The 23202-nt window shown below is 35.2% G+C and overlaps 1 protein-coding gene across 3 annotated transcripts in view; it reads right to left on the bottom strand.

Moving 5' to 3' along the window:
- The window catches only part of ANKRD12 (ankyrin repeat domain 12), a 146741-nt gene that overhangs the window by 62338 nt on the left and 61201 nt on the right, over positions 1–23202 (bottom strand). For 2 of the 3 annotated variants that reach the window (XM_066352938.1, XM_066352939.1), the window contains exons 4-7: positions 14709–14777; positions 8598–8744; positions 4992–5192; positions 808–950 (exon numbers count right to left, since the gene is read on the bottom strand). In XM_066352938.1, coding sequence (XP_066209035.1) covers positions 808–950; positions 4992–5192; positions 8598–8744; positions 14709–14777 — 560 coding nt within the window. The remainder of the gene's footprint in view (positions 1–807; positions 951–4991; positions 5193–8597; positions 8745–14708; positions 14778–23202) is intronic. The other variant, XM_066352941.1, reaches the window with a different exon arrangement.

Genomic DNA, 23202 nt, shown 5'->3' with positions numbered 1-23202 from the left:
AATGAAAGAGGTGCCCCTTCCGGAAGTGCGGCGGGGGCCGGATAAATGGCCTCAGGGGGCTGCATGCGGCCCATGGGCCATAGTTTGGGGACCCCTGGCTTATAGTGTTCCAGGTTGACTGACTGGCTCTGGCTGTAATCATGAAATTAAGCATTAAATACACTTAAAACATCAACTTTGTTACAACTAAGAACAGTTTAGCTTTGATATCAACATGTCAAAGACTGAAAATTCAAATGAAATTTAAAATCCAGCATGGTTCATAATATTATAACAAAACTAATAAACATGATGTTTAAAGATACCCTTAATTTGTTAGCTTATATAATCATGTTTGACTATATCATGTTTTTACTAACATATACATAAACCATCTGACTTTATGTTTATTATATAAACATTTAAATAATGTCAGCTGAAATGCAGGAATATGTCATATATAGAGTGATCATTAAATATTAACAAGTATAAAAAAAACAGGCGCATGACATTCCAATTTCTATTTTAATTAAAATCCACTTTAACCACCACATCTAGTTATGACAGAATGGGCTAGAAATAAAAATTTTGCCAACCTATTTTAATTATCATATTAAATGAATTTTATGAAAAGATAATACTAAACTTGACTATGATAGGAACTATCAGTTTGAAGGCAGATAAAAGGAAAAATAAAATACAGATGAGCTGATCAGGTAATGAATAAAATATGACAGGAGATTATATGACTAAGAAGTGAACTAAATTACTCTGAGCTGAATTTATAATTTGAAATATATGTATTATTGATTTTTCTATCATACTTACATCTCTATGTCCACTACTAGCAGAATCATGGAGTGGAGTGTCATCATCTAATCCTTGTGTGTTCACATCTGCTCCAGCTGCTATAAGTATCTTAGCAACATCATAATATCCAACATTGCAAGCTTCATGCAGTGGTGTCCAACCTAAAGTTAGAATACTAATTTAACCATCTAGTTCAGTTGTACCAATTCAATATATATATACTTTTAATATATATAACCATGTGTGACATATAGATTCTAAATGCACAGAGTAACAGAAGAAAAAAGGAGTGACAAATAAGAAAGACCTAGGAACACCACAAGTGTTACAGAAGGCTAATTCATGATAGTAGTATTTCCACGGAGGTTAAATTATTTGACAAAAGTATTAAACATTTAAGCTTATGCAATAAGTATAAACTTGCTACAATTTATAATCATATAAACTATGAAAAAAGAAGCAAAATATTAATAAGCTTGTAAGGGTCTTTCATTCAGTAAACAGAAACCCATTTAAGAGCTTTCAATGCAATCTTTAAGTCAACACAACAATCTTCTCTGAACTTAATTAATATATATATATTTTTTGGTAAGTTCCTTCCGTTTTATTTATTTATTTATTTATTATTTTTTACAGAGACAGAGAGTGAGTCAGAGAGAGGGATAGACAGGAACAGACAGACAGGAATGGAGAGAAATGAGAAGCATCAATCATTAGTTTTTCATTGTGCGTTGCAACACCTTAGTTGTTCATTGATTGCTTTCTCATATGTGTCTCGACCGCAGGCCTTCAGCAGACAGAGTAACCCCTTGCTGGAGCCAGCGACCTTGGGCTCAGGCTAGTGGGCTTCTGCTCAAACCAGATGAGCCCACGCTCAAGCTGGCAACCTTGGAGTCTCGAACCTGGGTCCTCTGCATCCCAGTCCGACGCTCTATCCACTGCGCCACCGCCTGGTCAGGCCTTAAATAATATTTAACTGGAATAATTTTATCATTTTAGCTAATTTTATAATAAGTTACATGTTTATGAAAATTAGAAAACAAAAAATACAAAGAAAATAAGTATTACCCATAATTCCAACACTCAGATATAATAAATAATTTAGCATAAATCCTAATAGATTCCTTCCCTCTTATATCTATACTGTTATTCCTTTGAAAAAAATTTTAAAAACAGAGGAAGGTGAAGAGAGAGAGAGAGAGAGAGAGAGATAAAAACATCAATCTGTTGCTGTATGTGCCCTGACCAGGGATCAAACCTGCAACCTCTGCATTTTGAGACAATGCTCTAACCCAGTGGTCCCCAACCTTTTTTGGGCCACGGACCAGTTTAATGTCAGAAAATATTTTCATGGACCGGCCTTTAGGGTGGAACGGATAAATGAATTACATGATTGAGACAAGCATCAAGAGTGAGTCTTAGATGATGGATATAACAGGGAATCTGGTCATTTTTAAAAAATAAAACATCGTTCAGACTTAAATATAAATAAAAGGGAAATAATGTAAGTTATTTATTCTTTGTCTGCGGACCAGTACCAAATGGCCCACGGGCCAGTACCAGTCCGTGGCCCGGGGTTTGGAGACCACTGCTCTAACCAACTAAACCATCTGGCCAGGGCTCATAGCTGTACATTTAAAACAAAATTGGGATGGTGGTTTAACCCACTTCTTTTACTTAATACAACGAAAATAATCCCCCATGTCATTACACTTTTTTACAACTTAATATTGCACTGATAGGTTATATCATAATTTATTTAAATAAGATTCTATTACTGGACATCTATATTATTTCTAATTTTTAAATATCAGAAACAGTGCTGCAACAAATATCCTTACAACTAAATCTTGATTAAACATAAGTGGATTATTAGGTAAAAAAATAAAATTTTTTGATTTCTGATAAATAATATGAGGTTTAGGTCTCAATCTTTAAAGTTGATTCTGTGTATTGCCTTTTCCACAATTCATACACAATGGAGAAATAATTCTAGGTGTATTCTAGTAAGACTATGTATAAAAGCAAAACAACAATTTGAAAACAAGAAAATACGGGGGTATAGTTTTATGAAATAGGAGCAGAAAAGGCCACCTTAAATAAAAGACCAAAGAACCTATAAATGAAAACAGTAACTGATATGATTACATTAAAAACTTTAGTACAGTAACACTAATGAAAATTTAAACATAGCAATGGACAGTAAAAGTCTTTAATATTTGATAATTAAAATCTACACTAAAATGAAGCAAGCGTGCTTACTTATTAATAACACTATGAAATCATAAGAAAAACTGGCAAAGAACTGGGTCTGACAGTTCACAGAATACATGTAAATTTATAATACGCACAAGAAGAACATGCACTGTCACTGCTAAGAAAATCCAAATTAAAAATCTTTTCTCAATTGTCAGATTGCTAATAATTAAATTGATAATATCTAGTTTTAGTGAAGATGTGAGGAAAAGGACTCTTTCATATAGTACTTTTGATGGTAAACTGATAAAAAAAATTTTGAGGGTCTCTGTTTGCGTTTAAAATTTTTTTTAAATATGCCTTGATTTAGAAGTTTTCTTTCTAACTGAAATACTTCCATAATTATACATAAAGATATTTCTACAAGTGTTCACTAAAGCACTGTCCATAGACTCTATACTATATAACACCAACAGACACCAATAGCTATTGAAATGAATGAAGTAGAACTACCTATATGTACTGACAGAAGGTTCTGTAAGACGTTAAGTAAAAAGGCAGGTTGTAGCCTGACCAGGCGGTGGTGCAGTGGATAGAGAGTCAGACTGGGACGCAGGCGACCCAGGTTTGAAACCTTGAGCTCGCTTGAGCGCAGGCTCACCAGCTTGAGCGAGGGGTGGGACAATAGACGTGACCCAAAGGTTGCAGGTTGCTGGCTTGAACAGAGGTCACTCGCTTTGCTGTAGCACCCGCCCGCCCCCAGTCAACGCACATATGAAAAAGCAATCAGTGAACATCTTAGGTGCCGCAAAGAAGAATTGATGCTTCTCATCTCTCTCCCTTCCTGTCTGTCTGTCTCTAGCTGTCCCTGTCTCTGAATCTCTCTCTGTCAAAAAATTAAAAAAAACAAAACAGGCTGTAGAAATAAAGGCTGATAGATATTAATAGATATAGATGGAATGATTTGATTAAAAAAAAAGCACCCTGTATATAAATAAATGTTCATTATATATATATACACATACACATATGTGTGTATGTGTATATAATAACCTCTAAATTGTTAACAACAGTAGTATAGAAAGAAGCTGGGGAGGAAATGTAGGGCATCATAGCATGTAAAACAAAAGGAAATTTTTGTATTGTTCTCTGCACACTTTTACTGTTTGAATTACTAAGAATGGGTATGGTATTTGAGTAACATAAATAAAACACCATCACCACCCCTTTTTAGTCCTTAATGATCAAGTTAATAAACGTCCTTGAAAGACTTATGAATGAACTACCTTGAAAACACTATATCACTCTAAGTGATGTAGAATAAAACCTAAATTGGATGATTATATTACAATCTGTCAACTAAATGTAAATTTCTATTTTTTTTTTTTTTTTTTTCTTTTTCATTTTTCTGAAGCTGGAAACAGGGAGTGACAGACAGACTCCCGCATGCGCCCGACTGGGATCCACCCGGCACGCCCACCAGGGGCGGTGCTCTGCCCCCCAGGGGGCGATGCTCTGCCCATCCTGGGCGTCGCCATATTGCGACCAGAGCCACTCTAGCGCCTGAGGCAGAGGCCACATAGCCATGCCCAGCGCCCGGGCCATCTTTGCTCCAATGGAGCCTTGGCTGTGGGAGGGGAAGAGAGAGACAGAGAGGAAAGCGCGGCAGAGGGGTGGAGAAGCAAATGGGCGCTTCTCCTATGTGCCCTGGCCGGGAATCGAACCCGGGTCCTCCGCACGCTAGGCCGACGCTCTACCGCTGAGCCAACCGGCCAGGGCTAAATGTAAATTTAATATTTAAAAATCTGAGTGATTACTGACATGGAATTGTAGCAGAGATCAGGGTTTTATGTACACAATCTAAAACAGTTTTAGAATAAAATACTGTTTTAGTATTCTTTTGTTTCAGTAATATTAAAAAATGTACACTAAATTGTAATCAAAATTTGTTTAGATAAATTTTAAATTATAGTTCCTGAGTATTAGTATTTAATTACCAGTCTTACCTGCAAAATCTTTCACATTCACATTTGCCCCTAAGCTTATTAATTCTTTGACTTGTTTTACATCTCCACGAATAGCCGCCATGTGTAAAGGAGTTTCACCACGTTCATTTCGTTTATTAACTTTATCTTTTTGTCGAGATGAGGAATTGGGAGTTTTCTTTTGGGCTGGTGTTGTTTGTGATGGATGATTTGGTGTAGAATCTACAAGAATAAAGAAAGTTAACACAAGTTCTAGGTTAAATATTTTGTATATTCCTTTAAAGGCTTTTATACGTAATGTGCTAATTTCCTGGAAAAGAAGCACTACCCTCTCACCCTAACAATCCAAAACTTGCCTTGAGTCACACCTTAATCTGACCCAGAAACATGGAGTATATCCTCCGTTAGGGTTATCAAATACTGCATTAGCCAATTTAGAAAATTGGCTTAAAATGATTAATAAAGTATCAGGTATATACCCTAAACGTGTTTGCTCAATGAGTAATTTGATAAATTGCAAAGAAAAAGTATTTTTCATAGCATGTTAGGCTGCTATTCTAAGACCTAGATGAAATGACACACTAAAGATGAGAATCACAGCTCTGACTCAAAGTATTGGAGTTGTACTCTAATATTAAGTGCAAATTAAGATTGTGAGTGGTTTTATAAAAAAGAAATTTAAGAACAATAAGAAATAAGGAGAGTCTGGAAAAAGATCTTTAAAAAGTGGGTGATAAAGAGAAAAATGTGCTTTGTTACGATTCCTTTTTTTTTTTTGTATTTTTCCGAAGTGAGAAGTGGAGGGGAGGCAGGCAGACAGACTCCTGCATGTGCCCGACCAGGATCCACCCAGCATGCCCACTACTGGGTGATGCTCTGCCTATCTGGGGCATTGCTCCACTGCAATCGAAGCCATTCTAGCACCTGAGACGGAGGCCATGGAGCCATCCTCAGTGCCTGGGCCAACTTTGCTCCAATGGAGCCTTGGCTGCAGGAGGGGAGGAGAGAGACAGAGAGAAAAGAGAGGGGGAAGGGGGGAGAAGCAGATGGGCACTTCTCCTGTGTGCCCTGGCCAGGAATCAAACCCAGGACTCCCACATGCTGGGCTGACGCTCTAGTGCTGAGCCAACCGGCCAGGGCTTATGATTCTTTTGATTTTTATTTCAGCTTCTATATCAGAAGCAAGAATGGTAAACTAGATGAGGTCAAATGTCCTCTCCTCTCCATTTCATAACTAGTACGGAAAAAAACAAAACAAAACAAAATACTGTGTTTTTAATCAGTTAAGGATTCAAGACATATGTGCTGTTAATAATTAATTCTGATATTTACAACTATTTAAAAGAAACAACTGCTCTAAGAGAAATAAGTCTGTGGAAAATAATTTTCTAATTAGAGCACTAAAGTAAAAGCATCTTTTCCTCAGTAAGAAGAAAATTTAACGTTTACCTTTTGAATTTTAAAGTATACTGTGTCATTATCAGTTTCCTATCTGTGTCTTTCAAGGATCACCACTATATCTTGATGTCCTAGAGGACTTCTTGGTACATAGTGGTACCCAAACAGTATTTGTTGAATGAATAAATAAATTTTATCTTCTTTCTAGTCAAATTATTTATTAAGAAAATTAGCTGTTGGGTTTCTTAAAAACAAAAGAACAAACTTTTAATTCAGACAACTTGAAAGGAATTCATACAAAATTTTGTAAGCCATACCAAAACAATATCCACACACACAAAATAAAAAGAATAGTACTATCTATAATGGCAAGCAGGTTAAACGTAACAAAAATATGAAAACTTAATTATGAAATGGATAAAACAATAAACACTAAACTCCAAATTTATCTATATGCTGGCAAACAGTTTGATATTTCAAAAGCTTACTACTCAAATTCTACATATATTAATAAAGTTGACTACAATGTACCCTTAAATAAAAAGAGCCAATTGCATTATAGAATCGTACACTTGAAACCTGTGTAATTTTATTAACTAATGTCACCACAATAAATTCAATAAAAAATTAAAAAAAAAGAACCAATGGCAGAACACTATTAAAACATAATCTTATTTATATTTAAAAACAAACTATAACGAGATATATTTACATGTTTATGGCTAGAAAATTTCTAGGAGAAACTTAATAGTCATTGCCTCTCAAGGGGGAAGGTTATTAAAGATGAGGGAGGACTTTAACTTATTGCCTGATTGTATCAATTCTTTATTCTAAGTATAGAGGTTCATAGTATTAAAAATCAGTTTTAAAAGTTAAAAGTCTTCCCATCTAACTATTAAATCTGACTCTAAGTCAATATTTTACAGAAATGTTTCAAGCTTTAACACTGTAAAATATCTTCATGTTGGTCACGCTCTTTCTCAAGGCGTGAGGGAAAGGTGGAAGAATAACTAAAAACTACATGCTCTACTTAAAGAAGCAGGAGCCTTAACATATTTTCATTAGTGAAAGATATTAGATATACTCTTGCTTTGATTGAAATTGATACAACTCTAGATAGTTTACCATGCTGTCCTAGTTTTTTTTAAAAAGAGCCAACAAAGTAAAAATCACTGGAAAAATTGTGTCCTTCGCAATGCACTTCAATAGGGTCTGTTATGTTATCCACAGCCTTATACAAAGATGCCTTGAATACAGAGCCAAAGAAAATATATTTTCTCTGGACAAGTGATTTACTTTCTTGTATCATTCAATGAGAATTATACAACTTAAACATTTTCTTTTGTGTTAGTTGCCAGAATGCATAGCAAAACTCAATGCTCAACAGTAATAACTATGTCAACCCAACTGTCTGGGTTTTATCTATCTTTTTTGCTCCTCTTAATAAATTACCAGGTTGGTTTGTTTGTTCTCTTTTTGTTTTGATCCTGTTGATAAGCCATCTTCAATTATTTTTGGAGGGCATAGAACATGAATAAACACACAAAAACACATACACACTTCCTTAACTGGAAGTGGAAATGAAATATGAGATAAATTTACATAATACACTGCAGATACAGGGTAGGGCAAAGTTTACAGTTATGAGTATGTGAAACACAAGTTTATTCTTGTATTATTATTTACTAATTATTGTACTATATATTTGCCACACAAATAACTGTAAACCTACTTTTGCCTTACTCTGTATTTTCCTTTTATAATCTAGATCATAAACAATAAACAACAAACAATAAAACCTGGATTAAATTCTTGCTTCTAAAAGCAATAATATGATAAGATTATGAGTTTATCAGAGGGGTGCTAGTGAACTGAAAAGCAAGCTATAAACCTAGAAGCAGCTTTTCGGAAATGGGTGAGGAAAAAGTAGTAACAGATTTTTCAAGTTCAATGACCAATTTCTACGTTGCTCATTTTAGTTGACAAGTATTTACTGCATGTCCACTAAACATCAAGATCCCTGCTCTTATATAGTTTCTCATCTAGTAAAAGAGACAATAAACAATTGCCACACAAATAAATGTAAAGTTACAAACTTATTTATATAAGAAATTCTGATTAAATCCAGGAAGCATAAAAGTTTTAAAAAGCTAAAAATAATTGTTAAGATAAGGTTGGAATCTGAGGAAAACTAAGAATAAACATGAACTCAGTGATGGTAAGTATCACCTGGACTGTTGTCTCTTGCTGTCATCTGCATAAGAAGTGCCATCTGCTTTCGCTCTGAGAGTGGATAACCAAAAAGAATGCTAACTGGTGTGGACTTCTTATTTCCAGCTTCCTTTTTTGTTTTCTTCTTTTCTGGACCTTCTTTCTCTGGAATTATTAATAAGTATGTAAGAATCTGAAACAAATGTAAGCACTCAAAAGCAATATATATCTTTTTAAAAACAGATGTTATACATGTATATAAGAAACATGTACAATATATGAACCAGCAAATAGGCAGACAAAAAGAGCCTTGACTTCTATTATATTATACAATTTTCTTCCTGAATGCTTTGAAAAAAAAAAAAATAGCCTTTTCTGTTGTTTTCAGAAAGCTAGTAACATCTGGAAATTTACTCCCAGTAAAATTTGTGTTTTAATGATTTGTTCTTCTAAAATGTACCTTTCTCAATAACATATTGAACATTCCTTAGTGTTACATCTTTAGAACTTCTCTTCCATTCATTATTATTTTATTTTTTAATTATTGCTAAGCCTATAGAGCAATGTTCCTTCAAATTACTTCCCTAATTCTACTGATTTGTGATCTTTTTTTTTATTTTTTTTAAGATTCTTTATTTATTTATTTATTTATTTATTCATTCATTCATTCATTTTTGGGGAGGGGGGAGAGAGCGAGAGAGAAGGGGAGGAGCAGGAAGCATCAACTCCCATATGTGCCTTGACCAGGCAAGCCAGGGTTTTGAACCGGCGACCTCAGTGTTTCCAGGTTGACGCTTTATCCACTGTGTCACCACAGGTCAGGTGATTTATGTGATCTTCTAAGAAGATAAATGTAAGATAAATGTAAAATGCATCTAGTAATTAATGATGAAAAGCACTGAATCACTTTATTCTAGTTATAGGAAAACTGAACAAGAAATATTAATCAAAGCTAAAAAAAGAACAAATTAAAGATTGTGTGTGTGTGTATGTGTGTTGGGGGGGAGTGGTTAACAGGAATCCTCTGAAAATTCAATGATGTCTCAAGATTTTTTAGAGATTTGATCTGTCATAACACTCTCAGACTCAGCTATTTGGGAAATCCTTTGGCAATGCAGCCAGCATTCCCAATTAAGAGCTGAGAAAATTAAGATGGAACTAGGCCCTGGCCAGTTGGCTCAATTATGCATATGTGGAGGTCCTAGGTTCCATTCCCAGTCAGGGCACATCGGAGAAGTAACCATCAGCTTCTCCACATCTCCACCTCCTCTCTTCCTCCCTCCCTCTTTCTCCCCCAGCCATGGCTCAAATTGTTCCAGCAAGTTGGCCCCAGGTGCTGAGGATGGCTCCAGGGCCTCGCCTCAGATGCTGAAATGGCTCAGTTGCTGCGGAACAGAGCGGGCAGATGGGCAGAACATCAGCCCCAGAAGGGGGTTGACAGGTGGATCCCGGTCTGGGTGCATGCAGGAGTCTGTCTCTCCGCTCGCACTTCAAAGAAAAAAAAAAGATGGAACTAGATTTCAGAGGTCAAAGAAATATAAATAGCTGTTCGTCCTTTAGGATCTCTGGGAGTTAATTCAGGTGGCCGTACAAGAGTTAATGCAGGTACTGGCTGGTTAGCTCAGTAGGTTAAGAGCTTAGTCCCAAAATGCAAGATTGTAGGTTCAATCCCTGGTCAGGGCACTGACAGGAAGCAACCAATGAATGTACAACTGAGTGGCACAACAAATGAATGCTTCCCTTCCCACTTCCCTCTCTCTCCTTTCCTCTCTGTCTCTTAAAAAAATAAAAATTAAAAAAAGTAAGCCCTGGCCAGATAGCTGGGTTGGTTGAACATCATCCTGGAATGCAGAGGGTGTTGGTTCGATCCCCCAGTCAGGGTACATACAGGAAGGAGCAGCTTTATGTTCCTGTCTCTTTCTCTCTGCTGCTAAAAAAAAAACAAAGAAAAAAAACCCAAAAAACAAAAAAACTAATGCAGCCTATTAACTACTTAAGTATGTATTTTTTTGGGAAACCCTATACAAATAACTGGGATTTACTGATTCGGGTTTGAGAGTCCTGAAAAGAGGAGCTACAAAAATAAGTAAAATTTGTATAGGTGAGGTTACATTGAGTTATATACTTGAAACCTGTATGGTTTGGCAACCATGTCATCCCAATAAAAAATAAATTAATAAATTAATTTAAAAAAATAACAAAAATGAGTGGAAGAAGAAATGGCTTAGTTGTCAATATTGTGGTATTTTAGGCAGATATGGCCAGCCTCTAGACTACTCTAGGAAATAAGCATTTATTAATCTAGCAAGTTTCAAGAAACCAATAAGTTTGATATTTAAACATTATTGAATATTATTACTTACAGCATAAGAATTTAAGAGTAAAAATTCTTACAGTGTACCACTTAGACCATACTGCCATCCTAATGGCCTAGAAAAATTAGAAGTTCCCAGTATTTAAAATCCTCTGTCCACAAAGCACTCAAGGTTCAACAGCTCCTAAAACATCCCTTTTATTGATAATGATTTTACATAACAAAAATGAAAAATGTCAAGATTAAAGTCTTTATTAAGAGTTCTAATATATTACCTTCACTTTCCACATTTCATTATCATCAATGATCCATTTAGTATAAATCCAGCTATAGCATGGTTTCACCTAATTTACTAAATTTCTTATAAAGTCCTAAATGGGTCTTTTGAAAAAGACTTTATTTTTCTAAAATACATACTTTCTCCTAATAATATTCTGTTCACTTTGATTCTCTTGTATTTAATGAGACCCAAACTGTTGTGGTTCTAATGGTTTTCCATCTGAATAACAAATCTTTAAATATAATAAATGTACTTACTTTACTCTTAAAAATATCTAATAGTATAAAAACTGTATAGAAAGTAAAAGAAGATGTAGTAAGAAAAATAAGTAAAATCTAGTAATTGGAGCACAAAACAATACGTAATATCGTTCTCTAAAAATTTCTAAAATTTTGGAGAAAAATTTGTCGTATTTGCAAAACAACTGATTTTATTGTTTAAATTGCATTTTAATATGTTTTAAAAATATACTCTAAAGAGATATATAATTAATTTACAAGAAGGATACTTGTAAAATTCTTAGAATTCCATGCTATCTAATAACCAAAGATATAATTATTACATTTTGAAAAACATAAATAAATTAGCCGGACCAGGCAGTGGAGCAGTGAATAGAATGTTGGACTGGGATGCAGAGGACCCAGGTTCAAAACCCTGAGGTAGTCAGCTTGAGCGCAGGCTCACCAGCTTGAGCATGGGGTCGCTGGCTTGAGCATAGGATCATACACTTGACCCTGCTGTAGCTGACTTGAGCCCAAAGGTCGCTAGCTTGAGCAAGGGGTCACTCACTCTGCTGTAGCCCCCCAGACAAGGTACATATGAGAAAGCAATCAATGAACAACTAAGGAGCTGCAAATAAGAATTGATGCTTCTCATTTCTCTCCGTATCTGTCCCTCTCTCTCTCTCTACCTGTATGTCACAATAAATAAATAAGTAAATAAATAGGATATATTCTAAATATTCAAGCAAAAATTTGAAATAGATACTAGCATCCAATTTAAATTTTGTTTTTTCTTTGAGTGACTTTAATCATTTGGCTGAGTTCACATTTTACACGAGGTAGGAAAGGAAGGCAAGTAAACAGTAGCAGGTGTAAGATAGTTAGGTTAGGGATAACTATATATCATTCTTCAGAATTATAAGTTAGAGTAACATGTCCCAAAGTATGCTTTTTCAAGTTTAAAGCAGTCAGCAAAGCTTTGTAGCCAAAGCTAGTTCAGATCTATCATCAGAAGAAATTGCTTCCTCTGATCTGCCGTAAGTAAAAAAGTGATTATACACTACATATTTGAAAAAGTTGGGTACTTCTCAAGTTTCAGTAACTAAAATATGTATTTATGTGTCTATATAACCAGTCAGCATTTTAAAATTTAACACAAGAATACTGATGCATGTACTCATTTAAAGCACAGTCTATAGACTTGAAACTGCACTCAGACATCCTACAGATTTTAAAAAAATAAATTCACTTGGCTGGAGCATTGTCCTGCAATGCAGAGGTGTCTGGTTCGGTCCTTGGCTGGGCACATACAGAAACAGATTGCTGCTTCTGTCTCCCCCTTACCCCCCTTCCTCTCTCTGGATTCAATAAAAATAAAAGGTTAAAAAAATAGAAAAAAAATAAAGACAAAAAAAAAAAAGGGCAACAGATAACATTTAGAAATAAATAAATAAATAAATAAATTCAAGTGACTAAAGAAAATCAGGAAAATGCACATTTCAACAATCCAATACTATTTATTTCAAGGTTCAGAGGACCTTTAGAAATATAGAGATGTCTCTGTCTTAAAATTTGGAAAATAATAGGCCCTGGCTGGTTTATCAGCGGTGGAGCATCCGCTCAGTGTGTGGAAGTCTTGGGTTCGATTCCCGGCCAGGGCACACAGGAGAAGCACCCATCTGCTTCTCCACCCTTCTCCCTTTCCTTTCTCTCTCTCTCTCCTCCCCTCCCGCAGCCAAGGCTCCACTGGAGCAAAGTTGGCCCAGGTGCTGAGGATGGCTCCATGGCCTCCACCTCAGGCACTAGAATGGCTGATTGCAGGGGAGCAACGCCCCAGAAGGGCAGAGCATCGCCCACTTGTGGGCATGCCGGGTGGATCCCGGTCGGGTGGATCCCAGTCGGGCACATGCGGGAGTCTGTCTGACTAGCCTCCCCACTTCTAACTTTGGGGGAAAAAATGCTTTCTTTTTAGGTCTTGTCGGAATAAACAGAAAGCTCAACACTGCACATCCCAATTAAGTGTAGAATGTACATATTAAGGAGATAAAATTGTTTTTCTTGGAGAACTGGTTCATAAATTTCTCACTATCTCAAAAACTAAAGGATATGTACGTCATTTTCCTACAATGCAGTCATTGGGTAAGGTAACAACTCAAATACAGGTGAACACTACTAAATCAATCATGTTTGGAATGTGTATACTTCAGTTCTGAGAAAAATAATGTTGCCATCACTCTTTGGTTCTAAAGTACACAAATCTCTAACAGTTGGGTGCTTTTATCTTTTGATTTCCAGCAGATACTCAGATTATGAATGGATTAATCACATACAGGCCTTTCAGGTATACCCTGGCACTTTGGTGTCCCAGCTTAGAAAAGTACACTGACCTCCCTAGTAAGTGCCTTTTAAACTTAATGCTGAATATAAATATGACCCCCACCCCCAAATTTTGATAACCAAGTACCACGGACTTATCAGCTCAATTAATAGCTTTCAGGATAATTTTAAGAATAATTAATTGATTCTACACCACCTGTACAAATTCATAAAATAAAGTGAATGTATCAGAAACAGAAGTTTTACTTCAGAATTTATATTTAAATATCACATGCTGAAAAGTGGACACTTAGATACTTAAGGGACTAAGTAATATTTTACGTTAAAAAATATTAAATATAAAAATGTAAGTCCATTAAAAAAAGACAACATAATTAATTAGTTGTCACATACTGAACAATACTGTACACTTATTTTTTATTTTAAAATAATAGTATTTATATATCCTCTTATATTCTTCTATCTGGAGCAATTATGAAGCATAATACCTGGTACCATAGTCAAATCGAGAGGTTCCAACACAGTTAATGGTATTTTTCCAGGAAAGCTGGTGTTTTAACCCACCTTTAATTTCAACATAGACAGTAAAATCAACAGGCTAAACAATTCATCTCAAAAATTTTATAAAATATCTGTTTTTTAAAAACCCCCGCAATTAAAGGGTTAGATAACATTATCTATTAAAATCAGTACTTTTGGTATAACTTGTGAAGGGTATATAGCAAAAGAGACCACGCACCTTGGATATCTTCCTATAGGGGCTGCAACAAGGGACTAACTTTCACATTATTTTCTATACAAATGGTGCCCCCAGGTTGTACTGTACAACATCTGAATGGCCGTTACACAGTAGTCTTGCTTATAATATTCATACATAGCAGGTATTGGATATGATGTAAGTTATTTATAGTACAATAATTAAGTGTAAATGTGATAGAAACCACTGGCTAAACAGGAGCCCCTGATAATCTAATTACCTGAGTATGTCCTGTAAGAAGATATAAGTCTCTCCCCCCAATTTTCACTTGTATGTCCTGGATCTGAATCTACAGAATGAGAAGAGACAGGAGAAAAGAAAAAAGCACACGAAAGGAAATGCAGAATTCAACAAACCAACATTTTTCAAAAGACCACTAATTAGTCAATGATAATCACTGTTTTCCCAAAAGGTTATTTTTAGAGTAAAGGCAAAAGACATGTAAAACACAGGTATAGTATAACCCATACCTAAGAATTCAATTTCTCCAACTAGAATATTAAAGTTAAGAAAGTCAACCATACAGTCTTCAATAAATATTACTGATGCTGTTTATTAAAACTATTAAAACATATCATAGCCTTTGAGGTTATATATTATTTTAATCTGTGAATAATGATAAAAATTGTAGTACTATCACCGTCTGTTTAGAATTTGTCTTTAGAAAGCTTGAATAATGAACTTTAATCACTCTTTTTGTATTATGAGGGCCAAAACAACTCAGAAGACAATAGAACACTTTGGACTACAGTATAATTCTAGACTATAGGACTTTCTGTAAACTATACACATTTCAAATAGTATGGAAATACTACACTAAACCATTACTAAAGACCTCTTAGGAAGAACAGCCTAAATCTAAGTAAGTTTGTCAGCTAAGATAAGAATATGGAATTCTGCCGAACAATTCATAACAAATAAATTATGGAGAACTTTTTGCAATATGGTTAGAGCAGGTATTTTTACTTACAAAAAACATGCTATTTTAACTCACAATATTATTCTGATATTCATATTCTCAACTTGACACATTCTTTCTAGTATCATTATTATGAACATTATATATGAGTTCACTGAGGTATAAGAAAACAAAAACTAAAAAAAGAAAAAAAAAAGGAAGCATTTAGAACACAAGCAACCCCTAAACATAGCACTGGAAAGTTTTAAAGATAAGCCTAAAAGTTTAGTGATAAGAAGGCTCAATCAATTGAAAGTACAACTGTTAATAACATTAAGAACAATTTTAAAGCAAGGGGGGTTTTAAATGGACTGATGACAAGCCTTTCAATGAACACTTACATTTAAATATTGAATACATTAAATTAGCCACTAGAAGAATTCCATGAAGAATATTTAAAATTTCATTTAAAGACAAGTAACAATTTGTCAAGTGGCCTCCACAGATTATATAACAAAGAAAAGTGACAACCAAGAAGTTATGCTAACAAATAGAATTAAATGGACTATTTAAAGCAGATGATATTATTGTAACAGATTAAAGCATAGTGGATAAAGTGAACTTTCAATTACATTCATTAATGTAAGGGAGCAGTATAACAGTTTATCCAAATCTTCCTTTGGAAGTAATCAACCCACCTCACTCCATACACTCTTTGGATTTTACTCAAATAAGTATGGAGCATTTGAATATGTATTCTATAAAAATTTGAGGAGCTAGAAAATTAAAAGCTTCTATATCCTATCCCTCTACTCAAGCCACTTCCTCTTTCTATTACTATCGACCGAAGTTTTTGAAAAACTCTTAAGTTCTAAGCAGAGCAATTATCTATACATTCTTTATAGCAAGGCACCACAAGCAATACTTGTATTTTAAAAGCCATCTTTTTAAGTTAACATGCTGTTTTGGACTGTAAGAGAATAATAAAAAAAATACCAAGAATGATTTAAAAGGTTTGCACTTATATAATAAAAAATCTTGGGAGAGAGATGGGAATAAATCAGTAATAAATAACATCCATGAAAATCACCAAAAGGTGATTAAGAACATGGATTTTATTTGCTCCTTTAACACAGTTACCAGAAAAAATTATATTTTTCTCATTTTAAAAAGTTCTTTTCTGCCTGACCAGGCGGTGGCGCAATGGGTAGAGAGTCGGACTGGGATGCAGAGGGCCCACGTTCAAAACCCCGAGGTTGCCAGCTTGAGCACAGACTCATCTGGTTTGAGCAAGGCTCACCAGCTTGAACCCAAGGTTGCTGGCTTGAGCAAGGGGTCACTCTGTCTGCTGTTGCCCCCCACCTCCATCAAGGCACATATGAGAAATCAATGAACTAAGGTGCTGCAACAAGGAACTGATGCTTCTCGTCTCTCTCCCTTCCTGTCTGTCTGTCCCTATCTGTCCCTCTCTCTTGTCTCTGTCACAAAAAAAAAGTTCCTTTCTCCAAATTTGCTTGAGTCATAATAAATAGGCTAGTCCTACATTGAAAGCTTAAAGAAAATTAAACTTCTAAGGCTGACTGGCAGAGAAGATTTAGCTTAAAACATCCGAACATGCTCTTACAATTATCACCATGGTCTTTGGACTTTTCATACCACATTATCAACATATGCCAAAAGATAAAGTTAGTAATCAAATAAATAACACTTCCAAAGAGCATAGGAATATTTTAAAAAGTGAAAGGATGTTGTATTTTTCTACTTACTTAAACATACGAACTAAAATTACGAAGTACTACCCATTACCTCTATATAACAGATTTATCAAAACCTAAAGAAAAACCTGTGTCCCATGTTGTTTGAGGTTAAAGAATCTTTATATACTGCTAAGGGCTTTATAACTAAGTGTAATTATTTTGGAGAAATATCACAGAAATGTTTAATCCTTTAATCTTGTAACTCTTCTCCTAGGAATGAAAAGAAAGAAATAGCTCAGGGTATAATAAAAATACAATGTGCAAAAATGCTTTTGATGGCATTACTCATAATTAAATAACTGCAAATTTAGTTTGGAGGCAAAGAAGAGGTTCTCTCAGGTGTAGCCTCAAGAGAGCTGGTCAGTACTTTCATGACAAGGGATTGTGGCTTTCCCTTGGATACCATTAGACTAGACTAGGGAAAAAAATAAGTATGATTTTACAACTGTGCAAAAATAAAGTTTGCTTAGGTAGGAATATGTCATTAATTACTGTGCCAAAAACTTTATACTATATAGTGGCAATACCATAAAGTACCTACCCAATACTCAATTTCTCCTTCTTACCAAAAACACTCCAATTTGGATTGGGGTGACAATTTGCTCAGATAAAAATATCTGACTTTTCAGATTCCCCAGCAACTAAGTGTAGCCTAACCAATGAGATGCAGGCAGAAGTCCCTAGGAAAGTTGTTTCATCAATAAAAAAAGCAAAGCCTTACTGAGAGAAAAATACTTTTGCCCTTGGTCCTTTCTCTCCTATTTTCTGCCCAGGAAGAAGTAGATAATTTATTTTGACTATAAGGCAAAATGCTAACGACTAAGCCCGTGTATGAGCTAAGGGTGGCAGAGCAGAAAAATGAAAAGAACCCAGTCCGTGATGACATATTGAAACTACATAGGCATAGCAGTTTACACTAGGGTAACTCAAAATGAAGACTAAGAATGATTCATCCCACTGAAGGCATTATTGCTGACTTTGGGACCACTAAGCCTCCTTGGACAATATGAATATATATATATTTAAAGAGTAATAACTGTTTTATAAAATATGTTCATTATTTTAAAAATTCAAGATATACAAAATTAAAAATCACCCAAATCCTGGAAATAAAAGGTTAACATCTGATGAACATTATTCCAAGTATCCCTCAGATATATAAAGTCAAAGGAATTAGCCCTGGCCAGTTGGCTCAGTGGTAGAGCATCGGCCTGGCATGCAGGAGTCCTGGGTTCGATTCCCGGCTAGGGCAACAGGAGAAGCACCCATCTGCTTCTCCACCCCTCCCCCTCGCCTTCCTCTCTGTCTCTCTCTTCCCCTCCCGCAGCCAGGGCTCCATTGGAGCAAAGTTGGCCCAGGCACTGAGGATGGCTCTGTGGCCTCTGTCTCAGGTGCTAGAGTGGCTCTGGTTGCAACAGAGCGATGCCCCAGATGGGCAGAGCATCACCCTCTGGTAGGCATGCGGGGTGGATCCCGGTCGGGCGCACGCTGGAGTCTGTCTGACTGCCTCCCCGTTTCCAACTTCAGAAAAATACAAAAAAAAAAAAAAAAAAAAAAAAAAGTCAAAGGAACTAGGAGACACAGAGAGAAAAAGAGAAAGAAATTTACATAAGAATTGGAAAATAGCAAACACGTGCTATTTTTAAATAAAAAGCTGTATGATTAATTTTATCTTAATTCAACATAAAAAGAAAATAAAGAAATTGCTTCTTCTTTCTCTACATCATCTACTAAAATATAAACATACACATAAAATTTTTAAATAAGATTAAACATTTTAAGCAATCATTTAAAAAACTATGTATTTTTAAAACAGAAGAGTATCAGTGAATCCTTTGGTATGAGACTCATACACACCCATCAGGTTTTAGGCTTAGTCCTACAATGAAATAATCTTTCAAAACAACCTTCTTTCTATATGTGTTAATACCTGTCTTGTATACATACACATACAGATAAATATTAATATACAGAATATGACCTTTAATGCACCTGAACAGTTCCTTAACCTATTTTCCAGTTTATAACTATAAACATCTTTCCATACTGCATATTCTTCTACAATATTATCTTTAAGGATAAAATCGTATTTATTCATTGGATTTACCGAAATTTAACAAATTATTCCAAATCCTGTATTGACAGTATTTCCTGCATTTTATTTTTGCTATTATAAACAATGCTGAGATAAACACACCTAAAGATAATTTTCCCCCTCATCAATAATTATTTATATAGTAGACTAAATGTCTAAGAATTAAGTCAAATGTTAACAAATTTTTAGTTTTTGATATATGTTGTCATATTCACCTCCAACAATGTACTCCTATAATTTAAACCTAGTACATAAAGCAAGTTCCTACTTCCAACCAGGGACCACTTGGTATGATAGGTCAACAATTCGGTCATTGTTATAAATCAGGGGTCCCCAAACTACGGCCCGCGGGCCACATGCGGCCCCCTGAGGTCATTTATCCGGCCTCCACCACACTTCTGGAAGGAGCACCTCTTTCATTGGTGGTCAGCATCCATATCCTGTGCTCCTGGAGTACTGTATGTAGCAGCGTCGCTCACGTACAGTACTACTTCCGGTGACGCGGGATGCACGTGTCACGGCTCCGGAAGCGCGTCATATCACTTGTTACAGCTAGCAGTGACAAATATAGAACCGGACATTGACCATCTCATTAGCCAAAAGCAGGCCCATAGTTTCCATTGAAATACTGGTCAGTTTGTTGATTTAAATTTACTTGTTCTTTATTTTAAATATTGTATTTGTCCCCGTTTTGTTTTTTTACTTTAAAATAAGATATATGCAGTGTGCATAGGGATTTGTTCATAGTTTTTTTTTATAGTCTGGCCCTCCAACAGTCTTGAGGGACAGTGAACTGGCCCCCTGTGTAAAAAGTTTGGGGACCCCTGTTATAAATTGTATTTCCTTAATTCCTACTGATTTTTTTTTACATATTTCTTTGCCAAATGTAATTTTGTTGCTGTTGGTATTGTCCATTTTCCCATTTTGTTTTCTCTTCACATTTAAGAGATCTTTAAATACTAAATATATTAAGATGAGAGTTATATGTGTTATAGATATATCTCCCTTCTATATCTTATATCTTTATAATTTCAGGTAATAATTTAAAATACAGTATACTACATTAAAAAATCAATGTCAAATATGAGATTTGATGCTATAATTACCTTTTACATGAAAATTATCACATAATGGTATTCAGAATTTTTTAAATAATAAAAATAAGGTAGCTGGATTATAAATAAGACATTTGCCTTGGTACTAGGGAAATTATTCTTAATGCAGTATGTGTGTGTGTGTGTGTGTGTGTGTGTGCATGCACACATATACACATGTGGGTAAAACCAAAACTTTCATCTATTATTTCCTAAACTGTATATATTCAACCTATTAAAAATATAAATACACATGTTTAAATCAATCAAAATCTTATTTAGCATTAGCGTGTATACTTTCCAAAAGGAAAATAAGAGCTTGTTATGAAACAGGCTCTAAGAGAGAGAGCTACAACATCCCATTAAAACTCAGAAAGTGGGCCCTGGCCGGTTGGCTCAGTGGTAGAGCGTCGGCCTGACGTGCAGGAGTCCCAGGTTTGATTCCTGGCCAGGGCACACAGGAAAAGCGCCCATCTGCTTCTCCACCCCTCCCTATCTCCTTCCTCTCTGTCTCTCTCTTCCCCTCCTGAAGCCGAGGCTCCATTGGAGCAAAGTTGGCCAGGATGCTGGGGATAGCTCTATGGCCTCTGCCTCAGGGGCTAGAATGGCTCTGGTTGCAACATAGCAACGCCCCAGATGGGCAGAGCATCACCCCCTGGTAGGCGTGCCGGGTGGATCCCAGTTGGGAGTATGCGGGAGTCTGTCTGACTGCCTCCCTGTTTTCAACTTCAGAAAAATACAAAAAAAAATAAATAAAACTCAGTAAGTGGAAAAATTATAGCAGGGGAAAAGTATGTAACTCAATTAATAAAATATGAATTAGATCATGTTTATTTAGTGCCTATGGTTCATGTTTTCCTAAGTAACACTTTCTCCTTTATTTTATTCTAAATAAAAAAAGGTAATCTATCTGATCTACATACTATCAGAAGTTCTCATGAGAAAGTTATAATTTTGAAACCTTACTTCTAAAAAGATGTTAACATTATTTGAATTTATCTAAATTCCTTCTTTGAACTAGTAGAAATATTACTGTCACTGGAAAAAGCAAAACCTGGTTAAGGTCTACCAGAAAGTTCTGTTTCTATCACCACAAATTTTGACATGTAAGCACATGTTTATTTGGCGCATGTGTGCCTCTATATTTTTATCACTTAATATATACATACTGACGTAGCAAATTAACTAAAACAAAATTGATTTACGTTAGTCTTATGTGTGAAGTGATAGTGTACCCATGGCTACTGATAAAGTTCATTTACGCCACTGTAATTTTTACAAATTTCAACAAGGAAGAAATGCTACAGAAGCATGTCTGTCGCATCCACCATATTCCCTGGACTTAGCACCCTCCGACCATCACTTGTTTTTGTCCTTACAAAATTTTTTGAAGGGCAAAAAATTAAAAAATGAAGAAGATATCAAACAAGCACTGGTTCAATTTTTCGCATCAAAAGATAAAACATTTTTCAAAAATGGGATATACAAATTACCCTCACGCTGGCAAGAAATCAATAATAATGGCAATTATATTATTTAATGAAGTTTATTGACGGTAAGAAAAATTTGTGTTTTGTTTTGTCCAAAAATGGACAGGACTTTCCGGTAGACCTATATAAGTACTTTAAAAATGACTAGTAAAAAGACCTCCAGGGAGAAAATATATGTTAAATCTATTAAATCTAAACATACATAAGCACCTCTTCTCAGCTAAGTGATCTAGTAATAGCTTGAGAACATTTCTTAAGGATAAGGAGAATCATGTGTTTAAGAACAATTTCTAGTTCAAGCTAAGAGACCTACCTACAACCCACTTACTTCTAAAAGTGTATACTAAATACTAAATATTATCCTAAAGCTATGTTAGCATAGGGCATTTCAAAAGTCTTCAGGGTATTTTCCTATCATTTCCAAACCGATGATTAAGATAACTAAAAAGCTCTAAGTAGGATAATATAAACTCTGCATGAAAAACTAACATTCTGTGAGTGAAGATAAAACATTCTTAAGAACAGCTCACTATTTATATTTCATGCAAGGGGTAAAACAATTATAATGAACACATAACAAACATTCAAGTTTATATTAGTTTCAAGAAATGATTAGTTCAGGGCTAAAACACAATCTAGTAAATTATTAGTGGTAATAAGGTTCTAATCTATTATGAATAACAGATTAATTGATGCCAAGTATCATCTCTAATATAATTTAGACCAGGGGTCCCCAAACTACGGCCCACGGGCCGCATGCGGCCCCCTGAGGCCATTTATCCGGCCCCCACCACACTTCCGGAAGGGGCACCTCTTTCATTGGTGGTCAGTGAGAAATACTGGTCAGTTTGTTGATTTAAATTTACTTGTTCTTTATTTAAAATATTGTATTTGTTCTCGTTGTTTTTTTTACTTTAAAATAAGATATGTACAGTGTGCATAGGGATTTGTTCATAGTTTTCTTTATAGTCCGGCCCTCCAATGGTCTGAGGGACAGTGAACTGGCCCCCTGTGTAAAAAGTTTGGGGATCCCTGATTTAGACAGTTTGCCTCAGTAATCCCCCACCCTTTTTTTGGGTGGGAGGCATATATTTCTGATTCATTTCTGAATCTAAAATGCCTAAACTATTTTCTTTCTTTGGTGTGTTCAATAATTTATCCACAAAAACTCAGTAACTTTTTCTCAAATCTAAACATCCTATACGCCTTACCACTGAATAAATTTCAACATTAAATGCGCCTCAAAACATTAAGTCTGAAAGTGATGAGATTTGTAATAAACATTAAGAGAGTAAGGAAAAAAGCAATTGTTGTTTTTTTTAAATCTCTGATTAGAGATCATGTTTGGAGAGAGTGCTATATGAACTGCTGCCCCAAAAT

The sequence above is a fragment of the Saccopteryx leptura genome, chromosome 11 (genome assembly GCF_036850995.1).
Source record: "Saccopteryx leptura isolate mSacLep1 chromosome 11, mSacLep1_pri_phased_curated, whole genome shotgun sequence".
Lineage (NCBI taxonomy): Eukaryota > Metazoa > Chordata > Mammalia > Chiroptera > Emballonuridae > Saccopteryx > Saccopteryx leptura.
Note: the sequence above shows the minus strand (reverse complement) of the source record. Positions and strands in the feature narration are given on the sequence as shown.